This window comes from Manis javanica, chromosome 7, assembly GCF_040802235.1.
Source record: "Manis javanica isolate MJ-LG chromosome 7, MJ_LKY, whole genome shotgun sequence".
NCBI classification, from domain to species: domain Eukaryota; kingdom Metazoa; phylum Chordata; class Mammalia; order Pholidota; family Manidae; genus Manis; species Manis javanica.
In genome coordinates, this window is record NC_133162.1 from 95,889,350 (window position 1) to 95,917,285 (window position 27,936).

Here is a 27,936-nt window from a genome sequence, read left to right on the forward strand (position 1 = left end):
TGTATGACTTTGTGATATACTAAAAACCACTGAAGCATACACTTTTAAAGGGTAAATCTTACGGTATATGAATTATATTTCAATAAAACTGTTCTAAAATTAAAAAAGACATTTATCTGAGACAACTGGAAATCTGAATACTGGCTATTTGATAATATAAGGACAATGGTACTGTGGTTTTATTTAGAAGGAAAAATACTTTATCTTTTAGAGACAGGCACTAAAATATTTAGGGACAAAATGATGTGGTATCTAGGATTTGTTTCAAATATGAGGAGAGTAGGTGGCAGTATAGATAAACAATATGGCAAATATTGTGGGTCTGAGTATTCAAAATAGGTTCATTATATTATATTGCCTACTTTTGTGTATATTTGAAATTTCTATAATTAAAAGCTAAAAAAATGATAGGCACTTATTTGGTCACATAGGTCAATTTAATTCAGTAACCTTAATGCCATCAACAAAGTAACATTTCACAACAGCCTAATATAAAAAATAATCTTAACATTGACTCTAACATTCCATAATTCCTCTCTTGGTCCTGGAACCTAATGTGCACGTTAGCAGGTTAACTGTGACCTTCTCCATTATTGCTGCTGTGATTTAAAGTTTTATGTGAAAAAGAAAAATGGTGATTTCACCCCAGTGTTTCATCTAAAGTAGGTTTACCAAGATTCCCCAGTTCAGGGAACTACTGTTCTCAGCATTCCACTTGGCTAAGTAATATAGGGCAAATTCCTCTGCACCTGTGTAAGCACTCGGGAATGCACATGCTAGGGTGGTGCTGACAAAACATTTTCTGTAAAAGACCAGGTAGCAAATATTCCAGGTTTTACAGATCATATGGTGCCTGTTATGATTCCTTGACTTTGCAATTATAGTGTGAAAGCAGCCATAGATGTTATGTAAACAAATGAACATGCCTGAATTTCAATAAAACTTTATTTATAAAAATAAGGGCCGATTTGGCTCATGGGTGATACTTACTGATCCTGTGTGTTAAGGGTATTAGGGGTTATTAACTCCTGGTTGGGAATATACTTTGATAATAACAATAATCATGTTGAGAATACACACTTGCACATGAAGTATAGTACTTACAGGTGTTTGGATCATCATGGCTCGCTGATCTCTCATTGTTCTCACAATGTCTAGTGGATATACTGGTTGATTGCATTCAATGAGACACATGGCTGTTTCCATAGTAATAAGAACTCCGGTTCTTCCAATCCCAGCACTAAAAAAGACAAATATGGGGCAAAGTCCTACTGATATTATTCTGTTAAACGTGTGGCTTTTGTGCAGAAAATTAAAGTGCTGAGTTTAGGAGAATAGTTTGATTTTAATGTTCTATATTACAAAAGTAGCAAGCCAACTAGGAAAAGTTTTGAAACTTGAAAAAAATTTCACACTTAATACAGATTAAGTGGTTTGTACCCACTTCTTCCCTGATTGTTAGTTGTTACTATTTTAAAAGAGCTACATTTTAGATCTGAATAAGTACATTTTAAAATCTGAATAAGGCAAAGAAGCTTATTGGAGAAACCCCCCCTTTAAAGTGCAAAAGAACAGAAATATAATGAATCACTAACAAATGCATAGAAGATATGTTTTTTTAAACTTTTGTATCATTAATCTACAATTACATGAATAACATTATGTTTACTAGGCTCCCCCCTTTAGAAGATATGTTTTATACACTCAAATAATCAGTTTTTAAAACCAAATTTGATTTTGATTAAACTTTACCTCTGAGGTAGTCAAGAACAACTTTTTTTTTTCTTAAATGATCCAATATATGTATTTTTTATTTTGGTATCATTAATCTACAATTACAGAAAGAACATTATGTTTACTAGGTTCCCCCCTTCACCAAGTCCCCCCAACATACCCCTTCACAGTCACTGTCCATCTGTGTAGTAAGACGCTGTAAAATCACTACCTGTCTTCTCTGTGTTGTACAGCCCTCTCCGTATCCCCCACGCACTGCACATGCTAATAGTAATGCCCTCTTTCTTTTTCCCCACCCTTATCCCTCCCTTCCCACCCATCATCCCCAGTCCCTTTCCCTTTGATAACTATTAGTCCATTCTTGGGTTCTGTGATTCTGCTGCTGTCAAGAACAACTTTTTAAAGTATTCTCTGTGAACATGTATATAATAGCAACTGGGGACTTAGGATATGGAAATATTTGGTCTGAAATTTGTTTTGATGACTTGAAAGTCTGCTCTTAAAAAGTGCTGGAAAATTTAAGGATACCTCAATACATCTTCTGAATAAATCATTTAATAACAGAGGTGGTTAGGACAGGGAGGAAATAATTTGTCTTGCAATCTTTGGGTCAGTGGCAGTGAAGGTGAGAGTCACTATAGTTGGCTTTTTGAAGGCAGAAGGGGACCAGAGTTTGAAAGGAAGGGAGGATAACCTACTGTTATTCATCTGGAGCTCTCACAAGTGGCATATCCTGTATGGTACTGGGAAGGGCCATTCCAAGAGAGGGCCATACTCAACAAGTAGGCCAGGAAGGAGTACTTTGTTGGGAGGGCAAAATCTAAAACCTTGGGCTGTAACCTAATGCCTATAACACAGTATTTCATCAAATGTAGAAACCATCAATTTTAAAGACACATACCTATTTCAGAGATGTTCAACTATGAAAAAGATAAGCTCCTAAGATTCAGTGCAAGAAAGTATTATTTTTACTTTTTACAATACAGTTTCTGTCAATCGTGTTGGAACCTATCTTTGCTTTCTACCTTCAAAGCACAGCTTTGAGTTCTCTCTAATTATCATAGTGATAATCACAACTTAAGGACAAAGTAAAATTGGATTCTGTTTTTAAAATGTCAAATTAGCTAGCTATTCAATCATAAAAGAGAGAAAACAATACCTGCAATGAACAACAATAGGTTCTTCCCTGCCAGCTCTCTTATTTCGTATGTGACAAACAAAATCCAGAAAGTCACTTGAATCATCAGGGACTCCATGGTCAGGCCAGGCTATGTACTGGATCTGAGTGAGCTGACGACTCTCATTTTTCTAAATGTTAGATGAAAAGGTATGCACTTATGACTTAGGAATTATTTTTAAAACATAAACAATCATGTCATTTTAATTTTGGAAGAAAAGCAAAAGAAACTACTCTCACTACCGCCCTCCCAAAATAGTAATGTATAAACTCAATAAAACCCAAAACTTCAATGGAAGAGAAAGAAATAATTTTATAGGAACAGTTAGTATCAGATACTTAAATCATTACTCTTCCTGTAACTCAATTTCTATATTTATACAGTATTTTAAGGATGAAAACCAAGTAACCAGGTAAAATAAAATCCAGAGAAATGTTTAAAGAAAATTAAAGAACTGTTAGGTTAGCAAAAATGATAAAGTAAAAAAAAATTTTTTTTATGAACAAAGTTGGGCTAATCCTAAAAAACATTAAGTGAAATCATGGAAATTAGGAAAATAAAATCGTAAAATAAATGTAGACTAAAAACTGGAGATCATAAAAACACAAAATCAAATCAGGGCTAATTCTTTTTTAGGAGCCAAGAGTTGGTATAATGGAGAAAGTAAGATACTGGTATATACATCTTGGTTCAAATCTTGACTCTGTCAGTTAAGCCACTTAATCTTTCAGGGCCTCACTTTCTTCAGCTGAAAATGAAGTAACATATACACCTCAAAGGGATATCTTACATTGAAAGGGTTCTATAACAGGAGCAGTAAATCACTCGATCAGCTGTTTGGAATTATATGCTCAATAATGGTAGCTAAGAGTCATTCACCACTATGAAATCTGGTTATTGGCATTTACATTAAAGAGAATTTCGAGAATTTCCCCAAAAGACCATTAACACAAAAGGTAATTAAGAAAATTACTATTGAAACAAAAATCCCAAAAAAGACCTCAGTATAATTTGACAACTAATTTTTCAGAATCCTGTAACTCTTTAAAATGAAATGTCTAATACGGACTACCTTTGATTATACTTAACAAAGAATTTAATGTTACCAATAATCTACAATAATGGGTAATGCAAAATAATATTTCCTAAGTTTGGGATAGTGTCTGTCCATCCATCCATCCATTCATGTATATATGGATTTATGGTAGCAAATTTACTTTCCCAATTATATTTGTCTCAAACTTTATAAACTGACTCGTGCTTTAGCATAGTTCTGAGGTACTTACTGTTTGCAAAGAAAAGCCATTATAGTATATAAAACTGCCAAGGATAATCTACAGGTAGAGTACAATAAAGAAATGATGTAGAAGATATCAGTATTATTTTATTTAACCATATACAGCCTATCTTTCATATCTACTTGGAAAAATGAAGGAATATCTTATTGGCTTGCCTTTAGACCATGAGCTCTTCAGTTTATGTCCCTAAACCCTAAATTCATTCTGATGGAATCTCTAGACTATAAGATTTTTAAATTATTTAATTTTTTATTTCTCCTAACTAGCTTTATTCAATGCCAGATTCCTTTTAAAAATCAGCACAGCTTTTAGTTCCTTCCCTTTTGGTCAGTGAGGTTCTGTCTTCCTGCGCTCCTTTACCCATACTCAGGGAGGTGGTTGGTAGAGACAGGGGAAGATGGAATTCTCATTTCTAAAGGCTTCACCATTGATAGGACAGGCCTGGGTCTTCATAGCTTGTGCTGTTAACTATTCTCTAGTATTCACTTCTTTCTTCTTCTAGCCCCCTTCAAAACCAAAGGTGGTTGGCAGGGGAATACCAAGCTGCAGGCAATGAAAATGGGACACACTAGCACTGGCTTCAGTAGCCTGACAGGACCAGCAGCATGCTGCACACATTATCTCCCAATTAGGTTACTGAGCCATCACTTACTTACTTATTTTATTTTTAATTTTTAATTAAAGTACCACTGATACATAATCTTATGAAGGTTTCACATGAACAACCTTGTGGTTTCAACATGAATCCATATTATCAAGTCCTCACTACCTCCATTGCAGTCACTGTCTATCAGCATAGTAAGATGCTATACAGTCATTACTTATCTTCTCTGTGCTGTACTGCCTTCCCCACGACCTACCTTTATTGTGATTACTAATTACAGTACTCCTTAATCCCCTTCTCCCTCCCTTCACACCCGCTTCCCTATTAGTCCCTTCTTGGAGTCTGTAAGTTTGCTGCTGTTTTATTCCTTCAGTTTTGCTTTGTCGTTATACTCCACAAATGAGTGAAATCATTTGGTACTTGTCTTTCTCCGCCTCACTTATTTCACTGAGCATAATACCCTCTAGCTCCATCCATGTTGCAAATGGTAGGACTTGTTTTATTTTTATGGCTGAATAATATTCCATTGTCTATATGTACCACCTCTTTTTATCCATTCATCTACTGATGGACACTTAGGTTGTTTCCATATCTTGCTGAGCCATCACTTATTAATCAGTTTCAATTTCTGGTACTGGATCTAGAAGCCAAGGGGAGTGACCCAGGTGGCAGTAAGGAGACGTAGCAAGCAGAAAGCTATAACCTATCTGCTGTCAGAAGGTCCTACTTATGATCTTTACCTCCTCAATACTGAGGAGACTGAAATTGCTCTCCTCTACTTTTTTAAAAAAGGGGAATAATTTGATATTTTTCAACTGTTCTTTCCATTTCCACAAGTGTATTCAAATACTTTGTTGATATTACTTGGAAGAAGAAATCTTTACAACCAAACACACCCCTTGTATAATTTTTATGAATAGGCAAAGTATTAAGAGTAATAAGTATTATTTGCTACATTCTTTTTTCACCATTCATATTTACCTATAGAAATTGTAAATACATTTATTGTAGTAGGAGAATATACTTTGTAATATTTCAAAGCATCCCAATGAAGCAAATAGTTCAATGTTTTTTAAATAGTATTTCTTAGAAACCAGGACTCAGGCTAAAAACATTTTCCGCTTTCAAAGCCTTAATCTTGAACACAACAGTAAGGGATATCCTGCCTTCCTACCTCTTGATTAAATAGTGTCATCTTCCTGAAGATATACGCTGTGTTTCCTTCTTCGGAGTGGCAGGTGACTTGGTAGCATCCATAGGATGAACTTCCTGTGGACTCTGGCCAATACTGGTGACATTTAACCTGACATCAATAGATTTAAAATATATATATAATTCAGGTTCTCCAACTTATATAATATTTTAATTTTTTAACTATTTCAAACTTGTAAAAAACTTACAAGAGTAATTTAAGGGACTCTAATATATCCTTTACCTACATCTGCCAACTATTAACATTTCTTCTGTCATTTTTTTCTTTTTGTAATAGTCCATTTGGATATATATTTAGAGTGCAAATACACTGTTTACAGCAAGCTTTCATCCAGTGTTTACCATTCTCCATTAATTCCTGCCTGAATCAATTACTATTATGAATGTGGCAAAATGGTGTACTCATTTTGGTATTTTTTAGATTTAAATTAACAATGAGAAAGAAATCTTCAACTAAAACACAATTCATTTATTTTCAAAATTAAGCTTTTTACAAAACAGCTTTACTGACATACAATTCACATACCATGCAATTATCCAGGATTTAAGGTACACAATTCAACTGTTTTTAGATATATTCACAGAGCTCTGCAAGCATAGACACAATCACTTTTAGAACATTTTCATCACTCCCCAAAGAAACCCTGTATCCTTTAGTAATCACTATGCAGTACTCTCTATCCCACCCCCCTTCCCCAACTCCAAACCTAGGCAAACACTAATCTACTTTTTCTCCTCTATGGATTTGCCTATTCTGGATATTTTATACAGTGGAATCATAATACGTGGCCTTGGGTGACTGGCTTTGTTGACTTAGTATAATGTTTTAGCATGTATCATTTCTTCCTTTTTATTGACAAATAATATTCAACTGTATGAATATCCTGCATTTTATTTGGTATATAGTTTATTTCCACTTTTTGGCCATTATGAATGATGCCATTGTGAATATTTGTATGTAAGTTTTTGTGTGAACACATCTTTTAAATTCTCTTGGGTACCGAATCTCTAGGAGTGAAACTGCTGAGTTACAGTAACTCTATAGCCCTTTGAGGAACTTAGAGATTATTTTCTAATGGGGCGGCACTATTTTACAAATCCAACAGCAGTATAGGAGGGCCCCATTTTCTCCCATCATCACCAGCATTTCTTATTATCTTCATTTTTAATTTTAGCCATTCTACTGGATGTAAGTGGTATCCCACTATGGTTTTGATTTGTATTTCCCTGATAACTAATGAAGCCAAGCATCTTTTCATAACCTTATTTGCCATCTGGATATCTTCTTTGGAGAACCGTTGATTCACATCCTTTAGACACTTTAAAACTGGGGATATGTCATTTTATTGCTGGGTTTTGTGAGTTCTTTATAGATTCTCGATACAAATCCCTTATCAAATATATATTAATCCACTTTAATAAAAACAAATAACAATGGCTAACACTTGTATCACATATATGATGCATCAGAGTTTTAAGGACTTAACCTGATTATTTTAATCATGTCACAAGAAAGGAAGTTTAAAGGTCACAAAAAAGACTAAATCAACATGAATATTTTGATTATATATGCACTGTAATTTGAGAAAAGCCCAAGCAATGTGTAAGATTCAAATATGACTTACTCTGCCACGTTCAACTTGAGTGGTCAACATTACAACCATGGAGGAGCCTTGTTCCCAGGTCATCTGCCAGAAATCTGTACAAGTGTGTGGTAATGGCCCTTGACAAGCAATGTACTGATTTATAATGCTAGAAGAAGGGATTTCCATCTAAAAAGAACACAAAAGTAAAATCTTTTGCATTATTGCTTTTTACTTTGATCAAGCATATGAAAATCATCCACCAAATGATTAACTGAATACAACTAATCTCTCAATGAACTGCCTGCAAAGTCAGTAAACAAATTTTTATTAACAATTTCTTACATATCTGTAGAAAAAATTTCTTGGCAACATCCAGTAGCTACCCATATTTACCCTTCAATTAGTAGAAACAGGAATTTAAGTATTTGCCAAAGCCCTCTTACAGTTTTAAGAGCACCTTTACAGAGAACCTTATTTCAGAGGCAGAGACTGGTACAGGAAAAAAACAATTGTCTCTAAAAAGCTTATAGGTAAAATTTGTGAGGAGCAAAAATTCTGCCATTTGTTTTAAATTTTATATATAACATATATGTAACATAAAGGGATATTGGAAAAATATTTTAAATTCATTACTTTCAGAAAGATCATGAGTTTTGGGGGGAAGATCACTCATTATCCTAGTACACTTTGAGATTGAATTACAAAAAAAGGTGACATATACACACGGCAATTAGAAGAATATCAAAGGGTGAACAAGGAAAGAAGTCTTCCTCTCATCCCAGCCTACAGTTTACACCCAGGAGGGAAATCCTTTTTCCCTAGTTTCTGATATAGCCTTTCATAGATATTCTATAAATACACAAATGTACTTGCAAAACTACCTTCCTTTTTTCTGTAAAACATAAATGGTAGCATATGTTATGCATCTTGGTTTTTTTCCCACTTTACCTTTGAGATCATGTTAGATTAGTACATAAAATTTTTTTAATAGCTTTACTATATAAATATACTGTAAATTATTTAACAATCATTTAAGTTGCTGCCAATCTATTTGCTAAACAACGCTACACTGAATACTTTTGTCAACCTAACATTTTTAGGCACAGAAGAAATGTATTTGTATGGCAAGAGGAAGAAATAAGAATGCTGGATCAAAATGTATATGCATTTAAAATTCTGACAGATAGTGACAACTTCTCCAAAGAGGCTGTGCCTATTTAAACTTCCACCAACAATGTATGAGGAATGCTTGTTCTGTGACAATCTCTTGCATATATCCAAAGTCTCTTACCCACAATTCTGAAACTCTGAAAGTTCTGATGTGTTGTTTGCCTTTTTTTAAATATCTGACCTGAACTGACTGAAGACTATAGTCTTTATTAGTCCTACATAGTGGGAATATCCATTTTGCTGTTGCAAATTAATATACTGATTATGGTATTTGTCCCATAGCATGCTGGGACATTACTTATTATAGTATATTATATATGTACTCAGTGTATATGGCATATGCACCAAATAAACCTTCAAAAATCCAAAAAAAAAATCTGAATTGCAAAATATATTTGACCCCAAGGTTTCAGATAAAGGGTATATATAGACATATATGGTAATTATCAAACTTTTTGATAGTTCAATCAATAGGTAAAAAATGGTGATTTCTTGCACTTTTGATCTGCACTTTTCTGTTTATGAATCAACTTGAAGTATTGTTAGCTGTTTGTTATTATTTCTTGGAATGTTATAATAGCATTGTGGCTTTGCTAAAAAAAGAGAGAAAGGAAAAGAAAGGTCCTTAGAGGTACATACTAAAAGTCAATCCTCATTACTCATGGATCTGTATGCAAATTTGCTAAAATCTATTTGTAACCTCAAAATACTTGCATGGCTTCCATCATTATTTAAAGATATGTCCAGAGAGGTGAAAAATTTTAGTCACTGATGTGTACATTTCTAGCAAATACTGAAGAGGACAGTCTGCCTTCTTGTTTTTGCACTCACACTGTAAACAAGTCTTTTTAGTAGAATAGTGCCATGATTTTTGAATTTTTGAGCTTGTTGATGATTTCACTGTTTAAAATATTCCCCAAGGGTTGTCTATTGTTCCTAAGTACAAAAAGGCCATAATATGCCTTACTGAGAAAACACTGTGTTAGACGAGCTTCCCTCAGGAATGACTTAAATGCTGTTGGCCATGAGTTCAATGGTAACAAATCAACAATGTATATTAAATATGTATTTAAACAGAAACACGTTGATTGATCAGCTGACAAAAATGTTGTAACTAGAGGTTCTAGGGAACCTAGCCCTGTATTTCCCCATTGGAACAACGATTCAGTATTTGTTAAAATTCAGTGTTTGTGAAGACTTTATAAAGTACTGCAAATAACAGAGGCTGACAGTATTTACAAAAAGGTGATATATTTCGGCTTTCAGAAAAGTAATCTTGGAGATAGTATTTAGATGAAACAAGATTGGACATTTGTTGATAGCTCCTGAAGCTGGGTAACAAGTTTCTGGGAGGGTGGCACTCCTGATACTACCATACTTTGGTACAGATTTGAAAATGGCCATGAATTTTAAAAATTGATATTTGTGGGGATTCTGAGAAGATGGTGGAGTGCAGAGAGCCTGAATCCATCTTCTCCCACCTACACACTCAATCTATATCTACACATACAGCATTTTACCCTTAAGATTGGAGACCAAAGGGAACACCTTTACAAACCAAGGGACAAAAAGGTCACCAAAAAAAACCCCCGCAGAACGGCAGGAGAGACAGATACACAGTAACCATGGTAATCCCACTCCCACCAGATGAGAAGGAGATGTCGCTAGGGGAGCCAGGTGTGGACTTCCTGCACCTCAGCCTGGTGGTTTAAAGAGCAACTAGACCATAAGGCAAGTGAAAGAACCCAAGTTTCAGAACTAAACATCCACTGCTTAGCAAGCAATCTGCTGGAGGCAATCTGGGATCAGAAGAGGTGACCAGCACCCTGGGGTATCAATCTCAGACTTGGTCTAGGCAACCTCAAACTCTGTGCCCATATCTAGACATCCTGCAGGAGAGCCAGCAGTCCCGCTTTGCTGCCCACTGCCATCTACTGTCCCAGCCCCCATCAGCAGAACAGGACAGTTCCCTGGCCCACAGGAAGGGTGCATTAATCTGCAGGCTAGTGCCACCAAGGCAACTCCCTGGAGCACTGTGGGAGAATACTCACACACAGCTGACCCCTGGCCCACCAGTGGGACCTCTGCTCGCCAACACAGGAATTCTCCAGAGCAGCCCAGAGCATAGAGGGACCCTGCAGGCATGCATGCACACATTGCCTGATTCTGAACACCTGTCAACTGGCAGGTGGCGACATGGGAACCCCCTTCTAGAGCAACCCAGGGCTCTCAGGGGCGACAGGGGAACATGTGCATGCAAAGTCCCTGATCCTGGCTTCTGGCAGCATTGGTGGGCACCAACCTGGGGACTGCCTACAGCAGCCCAGAGCATGCAGGAGCTCTGGGAGAACATGCAGTGCACACAGTGCCAGATCCCAGGCCAAAGAACTGTGGGCACCAAAGTGGGAATTCTGAGGAGCAGTCCAGAGTGTGTGGGAGCTGAGGGAGAATGTGCACAGAACCTGACTCCATGCTACCAGTGGGACCAGCAGGCACCCAATGCAGGAATTCTCTAGAGGGGTCCCGAGTGGCCCAGAGTGTGCATAGGCATACAAGTGAAGAAGTACAGGGAACTCAGCCGCTGCCAATCCAGGAGTTATTTGTAGTGTACCCCTGACCTGCCACTGACCCACCACCCTTCCCCAACCAGTGCAGAAGCCACAGGTGTCCACCAGGATCCCCTCCAACAGGCCCCCAAGGCCACATCCTGGGGGCCCCAGCAACAGGAAAAGCCTATCTCCACTTACTTCGCCTCCAGCTTGCCAAAAGCATGAGGCACACACAGTCTATACAGATACAGGGGACTCTCCTACACAAACAAGGCCAATCCTTTGAGACTGGAAAAGCAAGACCTTTCAACTAGAACCAAGTTGAAAGTTTCATAGAACCAGCCAACCATAAAATAAGGAGACAGAGGAATATGCTCCAAATAACAGAACAAACAAATAAAAACCCCAGGAAAAAAACTAAATGAAACAGTCAATCAATCTACTTGATGAAGAGTTAAAAGCAATGGTTGTAAAGATACTCACTGTACTTGAGAAAACAATAGCAGAACTTAAGGCAGACCCAACATAGATAGAAAGTCTAAAAAGAACCAATCAGAGATGAAGAATCCAATAGGTGAAATAAAAAGTACACTGGAGGGAATGAACAGCAGACTAGAGGATATAGAAGAATGGATCAGTGACTTGGAACACAGAGTAATGGAAAGCACCAAGCTGAAGAGCTGAATGAAAAAGGAATTAAAAGAAATGAGAATAGGGTAAGAGAGTTCTGTGACAATATCAAATGCCCTAATATCTGCATTACAGGAGTCCCAGAAGGAGAAGAAAGAGAGAGAGAGAGAGGAGTGAAAAACTTATTTGAAGAGATAATAGCTGAAAACTTACCTAGGGAAGGAAAATAGTCTACAGCTCCAGGGAGCAAAGACAATGTCAAGTAAGACAACCCCAAGGAGGTCAACACCAAGACACATCATAATTAAAACATCAAATTACAAAGACAAAAAATCTTAAAAGTAGCAAAAGAAAAGTTATGAATTACATATAAGGGAAACCCCAAAAGGTTATCAGCTGATTTATCTACAGAAACTCCACAGGCCAGAAAGGAATGGCATCATATATTCAAAGTGCTGAATGGAAAAAACTGCAAAACAAGAATGCTCCACCCAGCAAGGTTATCATTGGGAATTGAAGGAGACATAAAGAACTTCACAGATAAACATAAGTTCCCCACTACTAAACCAGCCTTACAAGAAACATTAAAGGTGCTTCTTTAAGAGGAAAAGAAAAGACCATAAATAGAATCAAGAAATTTCAGAAATGGAAAAATGTCTACTGGTAAAGCAAACATATGGCAGAGGTAGTAGATCAGTTACTTAAAAGCTAGTATAAAGGTAAAAAAGACTAAAGTAGCAAAAGCAATTACATCTAAAAATTGGTTATGGAATCACTTAATAAAAAGGTGCAAAAGAAGATATTATAAACATAAAACACAGAGAGGGAGTAAGAAATGTAGTGCTATTAGAATGTGTTTGAACTTAAGAGACTATCAGCTTATTACAGATTTTTATATTCATAGGATGTCATGTAAGAACCCCATGGTAATCACAAACCAAAAGCTTACAAGAGATACACAAAAAAGAGAAGGGAACCCAACCATAACACAAAAGAAAATCATAAAACAAGAGAAGAGAGCAAGAGAAAAATTAAATGGCAATAAATTGGACAACCTAGAAGAAATGGATAAATTTCTAGGGATATACGACCTTCAAAGACAGAACCAGGAAGAAACTGAACATCTGAATGACCAACTGCTAGTAACAAATTGAATTTGTAATTAAAAAAACTTCCAACAAATAAAAGGCCAGAACCAGATGGCTTCATGGGTGAATTCTACCAAATATTTAAAGATGAGTTAATAACTGTCCTTCTTAAAGTATGCCAAAATTTAGAAGACAGGGAATACTTTCAAATTCAGTCTGTGAGGCCACTATTACTCTAATACCAAAACCAAAGACAGTACAAAAAAAGAAACATTACAGATGAATAACCCTGATGAACATAGATGCAAAAATCCTCAACAAAATATTAGCAAACCAAGTTAAAAAAAAATACATCAAAAGGATCATTCATCACGACCAAGTGGGATTTATTCCAGGGATTCAAGGATGCTGCAGTATCTGCAAATCAAAGATTAGGATATACCACATTAACAAAAGAAAGGATAAAAACCATATGGTCATGACTCAAAAGATGCTCAAAAGCATCTGGCAAAATCTAACATCCATTCATGATAAAAATTCTCAACAAAGTGGGTACAGAGGGAATATACCTCAGTATAAAATAAAAGTTATATACTATAAACCCACAGCTAATATAATCAACAGTGAAAAGCTGAAAGTTTTTCTTCTAAGATCAGGAACAAGACAAGGATGCCCACTCTCACCACTTTATTCAACATAGTACTGGAGGTCCTAGCCACAGCAATCAGATAACAAAAAGAGATAAAAAAAAACATCCAAACTGGTACGGAAGAAGTACAACGAACACTATTTGCAGATGACATGACAGTATGTACAGAAAGCCCTAAAGACACCACCAAAGAACTATTAGAACTAAATAATGGATTCAGGAAAGTGACAGGATATAAAATCAACATACAGAAATTGGCTGCATTTCTATATGCTAATAATGAACTAGTAGAAAAAGAAATCAAGAAAACAATCCCAATTACAATTGCATCAAAAAAAAGAATAAAATACCTAGGAATAAACCTAATCAAGGAGGTGAAAGACCTCTTCTCTGAAAACTACAAGACACTCATGAGAGAAACTGAAGACACAGATGGAAATCCACCCCATGCTCATGGGTAGAAAGAATTAATATTGTCAAGAAGGCCATCCTGCACAAAGCAACTTACAGATTCAATGCAATCCCTATCAAAATACGAATGGCATTTTTCAATGAACTACAGCAAATAACCTTAAAATTTATATGAAACCACAAACAGCCAAAGCAATGTGAGAAAGAACAAAGTTGGGGATATCATGCTCCCTGAATTCAGGCTATACTACAAAGCTACACTGATGACAACACTATGATACTGGCGTAAGAACAGACCAATGGAACAGAATAGAGAGCTAAGAAATAAACCCAAGCATATATGACCAATTAACATATGACAAAAAAGCCATGAATATACATACATACCAAGAACAGTCTCTTCAACAAACTGGACAGCTATAAGCAAGAGAATCAAACTAGATCACTCTCTTACACCATACACAGGGGTAAACTCTAAATGGATTGAAGACGTAAATGTGAGACAAAAAACCATGAAACTCTTAGAAGAAAACATAGGCAAGAATCTCATGAATATCAGCATGAGAAATTTCTTTATGCATATGTCTCCACGGGCAAGGGAAACAAAATAAAAAATGAAAAATTGGGACATATCAAACTAAAAAGCTTCTGCACAACATAGGAAAACCTCAACAAAACAAAAGGGCAACCTACCATATGGGAGAATATATTTGCAAATGATATGTCAGATAAGGGGCTATTATCCAACATATATAAAGAACACATCTCAACCCTAAAAAACCAAATAATCTGATTAAAAAATAGGTAGAGGACCCAAATAGACATTTTTCTAAAGAAGACATACAGATGGCCAACAGACATGAAAAGATGCTCCACATCACTAATCACCAGGGAAATGCAAATTTTTAGAACTACAGGAGGTATCACCTCAGACCAATCAGAACACTACTATCCAAAAGACAAGAAATAACAAGTGTTGGCAAGGAAGTGGAGAAAAGGGAATCCCCCCTACACTGTTGGTGGGAGTGTACTGGTCCAACCACTTTGGAATACAATATGGGGGTGCCTCAAAAAACCCCCAAATAGAAATACTGTAAAACCCAGCAATTCTACTCCTGGAAAGTTACCCAAAGAAAACTAAATCACTAATTCAAGAAGATATATGCACACTTCTATTCATTAGAGCACTATTTATAATAGCAAAAATATGGAAGCAACCCAAATACCCATCAACAGAAGACTGGATAAAAAAGATGTGATACATACACACAATGGAATATTAGCCACAAAAAGGAAATCTTGCTATTTGCAATAACATGGGTGGACTTAGAGGTTATCATGTGAAAAGAAAAAAGCCAGGCAGAAAAAGATAAATAACATATGATTTCACTTACATGTGGAATCTAAAAAACAAAACAAATAAACAGACCCATAAATATGGACAACAGATTGTTGGTTAGAGGACTGGGGGGATAGGGGAAAAGGTGAAGGAGACAAAGAGGCACAAACTGCAAATTGTAAGATAAGTTTGTTGTAGGAATGAGTGGAAGTATGACGTGGAGAATTTAATATTGTACTGTCTTGATATGGTAACAGGGAGAACTACATTTACCATGACAAGCATCTAGTAATGTATATAATTATTGAGTCACTATGTTGCACATCTGAAAGCTATATAATTTTGCGTATCAACTACATTCCAATTAAACAAAAAAGAATTGTCATTTGCTTTTATTTTTTCTGTGAACTGTCTTTCTATATATTTTCATTGCACTGAATTTTTAATTCATTTATAGAGCTCTCAATTTGAGCAAGTCCTTTGCAATCTTTTTTAAATTTCTATTTTCTCATTTTGGTGCTTTTTAAGCATACCCCAAATTAAAATTTTTACATTGTGAAATTCATCAATCTTATCTTTTTACCTTAGACATGTACCTAAGTTAGAAATACTTTCCCCTTTCTGAGATTTTACTCAATTTTCATGTATTTCCCTCCAAGCACTTCCACGATTCAATTTTTCACATTTGTTATTTTAATGTATCTATTAATGTTGGCATTAAGAGTAAGTGTACAGAAACAATATGATGTATGGATCTATTTCAAAATAATATGGATGTGTGGGGCACAGGTAGAGGTATAGATGAAAAAAGTTGGCCATGAGTTGAAACTGCTGAAGCTGAGTTATGTGTATGAATCTAAAAAATTCCTCTTATTTTTTCCTCTACTTCTGTATGTTCAAAATTCTCTATATTACAAAGTTAAGAAAAATAAGTAATGATCCTCTTTTCACCTAATTTCCCTCACACTGGGATGGGGGAAATTTATTAGATAATCTGCTTTTTTCTTCAATGACTTAAAAGCCTATCTTACCATAAACAAATTCTAGTACTTACTGCAGTCTATTTCTGGGCCAGAGTACTCTATTTCATTGTTATATGTATGTATTGAAATACTAGTACCAAATTATTATTTTTATTAATAAATTTTTTATTTACTGTTCATTGATATACAATCTTATGAAGATTTCACATAAGCAACATTGTAGTCACTACATTCACCAATATTATCAAGTCCCTCCCACATCCACCAGTCACTGTCTATCAGTGAAGCAAGATTCCATGAGTCACTAGTCTTCTCTGTTACATTATCTTACCCGTGACCCCCCAATACCATATGTGCCAAACATGACGTGCTCAGTCCCCTTCTCCTTCCCTCTCTACCCACCCTCACCAACTCCTCCCCATTGATAACCGCTAGTCCATTCTTGGAGTCTGAGGGTCTACTGCTGTTTAGTTCCTTCAGTTTTGCTTTGTCGTTATACTCAAATGAGTGAAAGAAATCATTTGGTACTTGTCTTTCTCTGCCTGGCTTATGTCACTGAGCATAATACCCTCTAGCTCCATCCATGTTGTTGCAAATGGTAGGATTTGTTTTCTTCTTATAGCTGAATAATATTCTATTGCGTGTATGTACCACCTCTTCTTTATCCATTCATCTACTGATAGACACTTAGGTTGCTTTCATATCTTGGCTATTGTAAATAGTGCTGTGATAAACATAAGGGTGCATATGTCCTTTTGAGTCTGGGATCTTATTTTCTTTGGGTAAATTCCTAGTGAGTGGAATTTCTCGGTGAAATGGTATTTCTATTTTTAGTTTTTTGAGGAACCTTCATATTGCTTTCCACAATGGTTGAACTAATTTACATTACCAACATCCTCACTGGGATGAGGTGATATCTCATTGTGGTATTAATTTGCATTTCCCTGATAATTAGCAATGTGGAGCATCTTTCCATGTGCTTGTTGGCCATATGAATTTCTTCTCTGGAGCAAGAATCTGTTCAGATCCTCTGCCCATTTTTTGATTGGGTTGTTTGCTTTTTGGGTATTGAGATATATGAGTTTTTACATATTTTGGATGTTAACCCCTTGCCAGATATGTTGTTTATGAATGTATTCTCTCATATTACAGGATGCCTTTTTGTTCTGGTGTCCTTTGCTGTACAGAAGCTTTTTAGCTTGATGTAGTCCCATTTGTTCATTTTTTATTTTGTTTCCCTTGCCCGAGATGTGTTCAGAAAAAAATTGCTCATGTTTATATTCAAGAGATTTTTGCCTACATTTTCTTCTAAGAGTTTTATAGTTTCATGACTTACATTCAGGGCTTTGATCCATTTCAAGTTTACTTTTGTGTATGGAGTTAGACAATAATCCAGTTTCATTCTCTTACATGTAGCTGTCTAGTTTTGCCAACACCAGTTGTTAAAGAGGCTGTCATTTCTCCACTGTATATACATGGCTCCTTGGTTGTATCTTAATTGACCATATATGATTGGGTTTATATTTGGGCTCTCTATTCTGTTCCATTCAAGTATGGCTTTGTTGTGGGTGCCAGTACCAAATTGTCTTGATTACTGCAAATTTGTAGTAGAGCTTGAAGTCGGGGAGCATAATCCCCCTAGCCTTATTCTTCCTTCTCAGGATTGCTTTGGCTATTCCGGGTCTTTTGTGGTTCCATATGCATTTCAGAACTGTTTGTTTTAGTTCACTGAAGAACACTCTTCGTATTTTGATAGGCATTGCATTGAATCTGTAGATTGCTTTAGGCAGGATGGCCATTTTGACAATATCAATGAGCATGGGATGTATTTCCATTTACTGGTGTCTTCTTTCATTTCTCTCATGGGTGTCTTATAGTTTTCTGGGTATAGGCTTTCACTTCCTTGGTTAGGTTTATTCCTTTTTGTTTTTTTGATGCAATCATGAGTGGAATTGTTTTCCTGAATCACTCTTTCTGCTCGTTCATCATTAGTATATAGGAATTCAACAGATTTTCTGTGTATTGATTTTGTATTCTGCAACTTTGCTTAATTCAGTTATTAGTCCTAGTAGTTTGGGGTGGATTCTTTAGGTTCCATTTTAGGGTTTTTTATGTACAACATCATGTCATCTGCAAATACTAACAGTTTAACTTCTTCCATACCAATCTGGATGCTTTTTATTTCTTTGTGTTGTCTGATTGCCATGGCTAGTACCTCCAGTACTATGTGGAATAAAATTGGAAGAGTGGGTATCCTTGCCTTGTTCTCAGTCTTAAAGGAAGAACTTTCAGCTTTTTGCTAAGTATGACATTGGCTGTGGGTTTGTCATATATGGCCTTTATTATGTTGAGGTACTTGCCCTTTATACCCATTTTGTTCAGAGTTTTAACACGAATGGATGTTGAATTTTGTCAAATGCTTTTTCACCATCTATGGAGATGATCATGTGATTTTTGTCTTCTTTTTGTTGTTGGGTGTATGATGTTGATGGGACTTTCAAGAATACTGTACCATCCTTGCATCCCCAGAATAAATCCTACTTTATCATCACGGATGATCTTTTTGATGTATTTTTGAATTTGGTTTGCTAAAATTTTGTTGAGTATTTTTGCATCTAGGTTCATTGGGGATATTGGTCTGTAATTTTCTTTTTTTGTGATGTTTTTGTCTATTAGAGTGATGCTGGCTTCATAGAATGAGTTTGAAAGTATTCCCTCCTCTTCTACTTTTTGGGAAACTTTAAGGAGGATGGGTGTTAGGTCCTCTCTAGATGTTTGATAAAATTCAGCAGTGAAGTCATCTGGGCCAGGGATTTTGTTCCTGGTAGTTTTTTGATTACCAGTTCAATTTCATTGCTGGTAATTGGTCTGTTCAGATTTTCTGTTTCTTTCTGGGTCAGTTTTAGAAGGTTGTACTTTTCTAGAAAGTTGTCCATTTCTTCTAGGTTATCCAGTGTGTTAGCATATAGTTTTTCATGTATTCTCTAATAATTCTTTTTATTTCTATGGTATCCATAGTGATTTTTCCTTTCTCATTTCTGACTCTGTTTGTGTAGATTCTCTTTTTTTCTTAGTAAGTCTGGCTAAGGGTATATCTGTTGTATTTTCTCGAAGAACAAGCTCCTGATTTCATTGATTCTTTCTGTTGTATTATTATCATCAATATTATTTATATCTGCTCTGATCTTTATTATGTCCCTCCTTCTACTGACTTTGGGTCTCATATGTTCTTCTTTTTCTAGTTTCATTAATTGTGAGTTTAGACTGTTCATTTGGGAATGTTCTTCTCTCTTGAGATAAGCCTGTATTGCAATATATTTCCCTCTTAGCACAGCCTTTGCTGCATCCCACAGATCTTGTGGTGTTGAGTTAATGTTTTGATTTGTCTCCATATATTGATTGATCTGTTTTTTTATTGTTTTTGATCACTGATCCATTGATTATTTAGGAGTATGTTGTTAAGCACCCATGTGTTTATGAGCTTTTTTGTTTTCTTTGCACAATTTATTTCTAGTTTCATACCTTTGTGGTTTGAGAAGCTGGTTGGTACAATTTCAATCCTGAATTTACTGAGGCTCTTTTTGTGGCCTAGTATATGATCTATTCTTGATAATGTTCCCTGTGCACTTGAGAAGTGCTGCTTTTGGGTGGAGTGTTCTGTAGATGTCTGTTAGGTCTTTCCGTTCTGATGTGTTACTCAGCCTCTCTGTCTCCTAACTTACTTATTTTCTGTCTGGTTGATCTGTCCTTTGGAGTTGAGTGGCATGCTGGTGTCTCCTAAAATAAATGCATTGCATTCTATTTTCCCCTTTAATTCTGTTAGTACCTGTTTCACATAGGTAGGTGCTCCAATGTTGGGTGCATAGATATTTATAATGGTTTTCTTGTTGGATTGCCCCTTTATCATTATTTAAAGTCCTTTTTTGTTTCTTGTTACTTTCTTTGTTTTGAAGGCTATTTTTTTCTGATACAAATACTGCAACTCCTGCTTTTTTCTCCCTATTATTTGCATAAAATATCATTTTCCATTCTTTCACTTTTTGTGTGTTTCTGGGTTTGAAGTGAGTCTCTTGTAGGCAGCATATAGAAGGGTCTTGCTTTTTTATCCATTCTGTAACTCTATATGTCTTTTGATTGGTGCATTCAGTCCAGTTACCTTTAAGGTGATTATCAATAGATACGTACTTATTGCCACTGCAGACTTTAGATTCATGGTTTCCAAAGGTTCAAGGGTAACTTCTTTACTAACAATCCAATTTAACTTAGTACACTATTACAACACAATCTAAAGGATTTTTCTTCCCTTCTTTTTCTTCCTCTTCCACTCTTCATATATTAGGAGTCATAATATGTACTCTCTGTGTATCCCTTGACTGACTTTGTGGTTATTTGATTTAATTTTGCATTTGCTTAGTAATTAATTGGTCTACTTCCTTTACTGTGGTTTTATTTTCTCTGATGACAGCTATTTAGCCTTAGGAGAACTTTCATCTATAGTAGTCCCTCCAAAATGATTTGTGGAAGATAAATTCTCCCAACTTTTGGTTATCTGGCAATTGTTTAATCCCTTCTTCAAATTTATATGATAATCTTGCCTGGTAGAGTACTCTTGGTTCAAAGACCTTCTGTTTCATTGCATTAAATATATCATTCCAGTCCCTTCTGGCCTGTAAGATTTCTGCTGAGAAGTCTGATGATAACCTGATGGGTTTTCCTTTGTATGTGATCTTTTTTCTCTTTCTAGCTGCTTTTAATACTCTGTCCTTATACTTCAACTTTGCCATTTTAATTATTATATTTCTTGGTGTTGTCTTCTTTGGGTCCCTTGAGTCAGGATATTTGTGCACTTCCGTGCCCTGAGAGACTATTTCCTTTCCTAGATTGGGAAAGTTTTCAGCAATTATTACCTCAAAGGCACTTCTATCCCTTTTTCTCTCTCTTCTTCTGGTACCCCTATAATGCAAATATTGTTCCATTTGTATTGGTTGCACAGTTCTCTTAATATTCTTTCATTCCTAGAGACCTTTTTTTCTCTGTGTGCTTCAGCCTCTCTCTCTTCCTGTTCTCTAATTTCTATTTCACTTACCATCTCCTCTACCTTATCTAATCTGCTTTTAAATCCCTCCATTGTATGTTTCTTTTTGGATACTGTATTTTTTTCAATGTTTTTATCTCATTCTTGAATTCCTCCCTGAGGTCTTCAATATTTTTCTGTAGCTCCGTGAGTATGTTTGTGATTTTTATTTTGAAATCTTTATCAGGTGTACTGGTGATTTCAGTTTTACTTAGCCCTCCTTCTGGTGTTTGTGGGATTTTGGTTTGTACCAGCTTACTTTGACATTTCATGTTTGTATTGATTGCTTAAATAATAACTTTGTGTAGGCAGTGCCCTCTATTGCCCAGAAACTCTACTCTTTTGAGCTGCCCAGAACCTGGAGCAATGGCGGGGTCGTAGTGAGCTGCGCCCATGTCTGTCAGGAGGAAAGAGCTCTTTCCTGCTTCCTAGCTGCAGTGCCTGCCTCCACTGCCAGGGCAAGTGGGCTGAGCACGCAAGGAGGAGCCTGTGCATTTCGCCATAGGTGGAGCCATCCTCTGGCTGGCCTAGTGCAATGGTGGAGTAGCATACCTGTGAAACCATGCCGGTTGGAAGGGAGCATCAAGCTGCATATCATATTGAGTGGCCTTAGCGCATGTCACTAGCCAGGGGAATGGAGCGCCTCAAGTTCCTGAGAGTTCCCAACCTGCTGGGCTAAGTGTGCTGGGACGACTTTGTCTACCTGTACTTCTTCTGAGCAAGCTCTACGTCATCCTTGACCCTTTTACAGCCCTCTCATTCTTGGAAAGTCTTTCAGAACACCTGCCTTTCTTTTGTCCTGGGGTGGCTGGTTGTGTGTACCTCTTCTCCATAAGTGGCTGGAATCTCAATCTCTCCTACTACTCAGCCTGTCTTTGCTTTCCAACCCCACTAATCTCCACAGCAATGTGTAATGTGGGTTTGTGCTCCCCAAGCTGATCTTGAGGCCTGGGTGTTCAGTAGTCCTAGGCTTCCACCCCTCCTCACTCCATTTCTCTTTCTCCCACCGATGAGCTGGAGTGAGGAGAGGGCTTGGGTCCTGCTGGATCACAGCTTTGCTACTTTACCCCTTTCCGTGAAATCTTCTCTTTACCCCAGATGTAGGCGGTCTGTCACAGTCTTCTTTCTGGTCGTTCTTCCAGGATTCGTTGTATTTGCTGTATTTTCATATTATATGTAGTTTTGGGAGGAGGTTTCTGTCTCACTTCTCAGGCTGCCATTTTAAAGCCAATACCACCAAACTATTTTTTAAATGTGAGTTTTAAAACATTTTTCATTATCTGAAAATTTTAACATTCTCTCAGGCTTTTATCAAAAGAGTATGAATCTCAAAGTTAGACTGACCCTTATTCTAAAGGACTTACATTTATATAATTTGCATTGATATAGTCTTCATTACCCTTTAAAATGACCCGTGTAGCATCATCTGAAAAAAATTTAAAAGAAAGAATGTTTTATTAAAGGTATGTTAAAAAGATTGAACTTAACATACAGAGATAGCAGATACTTACAAGGCGAAATATCTCTGTATCTATTTTTGGAAATGTTCTGAGGTAATTTGGCACAAGACATTGTCATTCCAGGTTTTTTCCTATATAATTGCTAAAAAAAAAAAGAAAAAAAAATTTCAAATGAGTCCAGCTGGTCATCAAGTTTGTTTTGTTTTTCAAACTTGTTTCTACGGTAACAAGAAACAGGTTTGCTCCTTAGAATACCTTATCTATTCCATAATATACTTTAGGCTAGTCAGATATTGAACCGGATTTGTGATGTTGAATTCTGTATAATTTCTGAAATGAATTATCTCTCATATTTTGAAAAATTGTAAAATAAGTGAAAACAATTTTGCTTAGGGCAAAAGTACCTGAAGTCCTGAATAGCAAAAATGCAGAAAGCATTTAGCTTTCATTTACTTTGAAGATGTTAACAGTATACAAACTGAGCTTAAAAAAAAATTGACACAGCTTCAATATTTTATAGTTACTGATCTTTAACATAATTTCAGAGCAACATGTATTCATGATGGCCAACTACACCAACAAAAATTAGAGAGAGTTTAAATGTGACAAGGTACAAAAGTTATTTTCCTTTAACTCATGATTTTTAAGTCTGTAATAGCCTATTTTCATCTGCCACCTTTCATAAAAACAGCTATTACAGAAAAAAATTTAGCTTGCTGATTATTTATAAAATCTTCTTATTCTTCTCTTTTACATAAACATGTAACTTTGAACCATAGCTAGTATTTTCGGGGCAATTAAAAAACTGCATTTTAGAACTTTTTTATGTCAAATAGTTCTCATAATACCATTTTAGCTTATAAGCTATAACTGACAGATTAGACAGTTAAGAAAACCATGAAAGTAATTTAAAAATATGGACAAACATCGCTCCATAAAATACTACTTGCATCAAATTGTGTCAGGACTGTTCCAGTGATAAGCCCCTCAGCTAGCTGGATCATTGACTCCCGAAGAGAATGGTCATCCTGATGGATGTTATCTAGTGGGGCTTTCTCAGGAATGTACTGGAACTCTGGCTCATTTTCTAGCTTTTCTTCTACTACATCGTATACAGCTATAAAACAAAAACAAGAACAAAAACAAAAACACCACATGGGAATCTTAATGAACTGGCAAAAGGTATTTATCAGTTATGTTCTTTAATTTTGTGCTCGGAAAAATAAATCACTTATTCATAATTCTTCAGATCTGAGTCTGTGGCCACTGTGTAAGGATGGAGAGGCTGTGAGTTGAACTTTGCTGTACCTTTAGGTAAAAGAAGAGTTCTTGGCCATATTGCTGAAAATGTTCACAGTTTGAGGAGACATTAAAGGAAAGAAGAGTTGCCAAGAAGCAGTTCTCATCAGAGCTACCCTCAATTTGTATGACCTAGGGCAAGAGTACAATAGAGGCCTATACACTATGTGTACAGATATGAAAACTTACAAATAAATTGAACACAGTGCTAAACAAAATATGTTCTACCCTCTTTCCTTGACATGTCTATAAAATAACCTGGGAGGCCAAGATTTCAAAAGGGAAATCTAGGCCAGAATTCATGGTCATGGTAATGTGAGAAGGTCCAGACCCTAAACTCTAGCCTGTAGCTCCTATTACCTTCTTTTCCCAGCCTCAGCTCCATTCTTTAACATGCAGGCCTATGACATACATGTGAACATCCCAACCCATATGTTAACTTTTCCTACAATTTCCCCACTATAAATTGGTGGCCTACGGGCACATATACCATGTGATCCACCCTTGGAAAAATGGACCTGGAAAAAATGGTCACACAGGCCTGGGAAGTGGGCTAACAGCTATTTGGACAGAGAACTGAGGATTTAAAAAGTGGTCTAGAAAAGGAGGGGTGGTCACAGGTAATAGTTTGATATGCCCCCTTGATCCTGTAAAATCCTGACCCCAGTGGGGAAGGGCACAGCTAAAGGAGAAGCAGAGTAGAACCCTCCAAAGGATGGGGCCAAGATAGGGGTCTCCTGTGCCCTTGTCTAAAAGGTTTGGTTCTTGCTCAGGTATTAATGCACTTTTGAGAATAAATTTCTGAAATGAAGACAAAAGTATGAATGCATTCTGTCTTAGACGTAAGATTTAAAGGGGAAAACACCAGAAAAAACAACCTTTTGGTTTTTCTAATTTTTTTGGCAAACGTAATTTAAAAATTTGATTATGTTATTTTAAGTAAAAATACACATGACTGACCCACACCAAAAATATAGGTCCTTGTACTGATTCTGACAATAAAACAATATGAGAAAGACGTTTGGCCAAGAAGTTGAGTCCTAGGTGGATTCCTCTCCTAATTTAAAGCATAAATAAGGTGATTTAGAATTGCTAAAAGGCCATGACTTTTCCATTATGTGGACTTTTGTTCATATTCTGTATATATAATAGTCATAAATTTATTAGCAGATAACCAAATGTCTTAGTGCCTAAAGGTATTTAACTACAAAATAGGGACAATTTTTTCATCTATTATTGTATAGCTGTAAAGATTAAATAAGAATATACAAAAGAGCCCAGGTACATAGAAAGCATTTATTAACTATTAGCTATTATTATAGGATATTTAGGATCTTTTATCAAGAGAAAACATAGCAAACAAAATTGGTAGAATTATTATCCTTGGTATAAAACTTAAGTTTGATTTATGTGACAGAAAATGCCCAACATTCAATCACTTTAATATCAGGTCTAAATGAATGAATTCCTGAAAAAGCCAAAACAGAATGTTCTGTTAAGTCCTTTGAATTTTTCTAGAAAACCATTCTGGACCATGAATGCAGAAAAGCAGAGAATAGAGAAGATAAAATGAAAATGCCTTTCTGTACAGGAGACAAAGTAATAAGTTTTTTTTTTTTAAAGGAACTCTTTGCAAATTCTGCAGGGTTAGGTGTGGTAGGGGAATAAGCAGAGTTCTAAATACATTTTACTTCTCTAGGATATATATTCAACAACTGATAACAGGTTATTAACCAATTATTACACTGGTGGATAACATGATTAATATGAATCTGTTCAGAACAAAACTAGAAAAATATGTCTAATGCTCGGGTACAGACACGTAAGAATTTTTTCTCAGAGATTTATAAAGTGTTGGGCAAACTTGAAATAATGCTGTATAAACACTGGCTGAGGATCTGGATTGTTAAACTGGAGAAAGAGGTGGGGAGGTTATCGTAAAATAAGCTATTGTCAAATAAATGGAGAAAGAAGACTGAACTTACTCTGCATTAAATTTATTCTATATAGTACAAAGTGATAGAATTAGGAACAAGAGGACTGAAAAAAAGATGGATTTTTAGTTCAGTGAAAGGGAGTATAAACTGCTTCAAGAGCTACTGAGTGATTCTCATTGGCAGGATAACCTTAAGTTTGTTAGAAGAAAACTCAATCAGCAAAGGAGCCAGAGCTTATGGTATTAAGGTTTCTCCAAACCTGAGATTCTATGAATTGACAAATGAGCTGTCCAGATCAGGAGATGACATGGTCAGGCTATTAGGCATTATTTACTGAAAACATGGACAGGATTTTTAAAAAATGCTTTAACTATAGCTTGTTACAGAATTTTCTATAAGTGGAACTGAGTTTAAAATGCATTCAACAAGTATCTACTACCACTAGATCAATGGTGAAGGAGGGAGGCCATTTTAGCTATGGTATCAGGAAAGAAGAATCATCTGAGGGTGACTGAGCAGAGACCTGAATGAAGTAAGGGAGAAACCATAAAAATAATCAACAAGAGTATTTTAGGCAGAAAGTATTCCTGGCAAGAAAGCAGCATAGAAGAGAGAAGAGTGAGCAAGGCAAGGGCACAAGAATGTGGATTTTACTCTGAATGTGAATGGAAGCCACTGTGCTTTGAGCAGGAAACCGACATGACAAGACTTATGTTTTAACAAGCCTACTCTGGCTGCTGTGTCTAGTAATAAATACTAACTAATTATGAAAAATATCTACTGCTACAACTTACCATTAGGTCGAACTAGAAGTATGAGTTCTCCAGAATGTCTCTCACAGCTAGCTTTAATAAACAACACAACCTGATCATGGGTATGTTCTGCAATGTCCCGACCATTGATCAGTACAACTTGGTCCCCTTCATTCAATCGAGGGACACAGAGGTCAGCCTGTAATGTAATCCAAATAAGGTGTCAGATTTGTACAAAGCTTTCTGAAAGTAAAGAACAGGAATGTATTCTAATAGACTCTATAATAGGAGAACTAAAACTACACATAGAAAAGCATCTATCCATGAATTCACCTATTTAAAAAAAAGTAGGTTCTAGCTTTCCTATAAGATACCTCAACGACTTTTTCCCTGAGGCCCTATTGTATGCCTAGACATACTGATAAGACCAATGACCTCAAGGTATATAGATACACTATCCAGATATGTACAAATTTCAGTTACATAGTTTAGTTAAATAACATGGCTCAAATTTCAGTTACCATGATATATTAATAGTTAATAAGTGCATAAAAGTACAAACTTTGCTACGAGCTTGTCAGTCCAAAAGTTACACACAGCATGACCACTTCTTTCACAGTCTGGTGATCTGTCGCTGTATGTCTGTTGCCGACTTGTCTCCCAGTGAAATAGATAATCTCTAAGGAGGTGATTGGCTAAAAAGTTAAAAATGCAGCAAAGAAACAAAAAAAAGGTACTGCTGTAAGTGAAATACAAATCGAATATAAGTGGAGTTGCAGAATAAATGGCTGAAGATGAAAATAGTGACACTACTACTGTCTGGGAGACAAGATATGCAGTGAAAGGACTTTAGTGAAGGTGAACTTATCAATAGGGACGATGAAAGTGGCTGCAATGACAAGGATGAAGATGTCCTAGAGCAAGGGATGCTGGAAAAACTGTTCATTAAAGGAACTGTTAGTGATATTTCACAATATTGGAAA

General features: G+C 36.1%; 1 protein-coding gene across 21 annotated transcripts in view; it reads right to left on the reverse strand.

Annotated features, from left to right (window-relative positions):
- Positions 1-27,936, reverse strand: part of PTPN4 (protein tyrosine phosphatase non-receptor type 4) — a 269,179-nt gene that overhangs the window by 12,800 nt on the left and 228,443 nt on the right. For 20 of the 21 annotated variants that reach the window (XR_012133350.1, XR_012133348.1, XR_012133349.1 and 17 more), the window contains 8 exons: positions 26,996-27,152; positions 23,916-24,082; positions 23,017-23,107; positions 22,870-22,931; positions 7,652-7,798; positions 5,989-6,117; positions 2,894-3,042; positions 1,105-1,240 (listed from right to left, as the gene is read on the reverse strand). Coding sequence is in view for 18 of the 21 variants with exons in the window: in XM_073241313.1 (XP_073097414.1) it covers positions 1,105-1,240; positions 2,894-3,042; positions 5,989-6,117; positions 7,652-7,798; positions 22,870-22,931; positions 23,017-23,107; positions 23,916-24,082; positions 26,996-27,152 (1,038 nt within the window). In the remaining 3 variants the exon portion in view is untranslated. The other variant, XM_073241316.1, reaches the window with a different exon arrangement.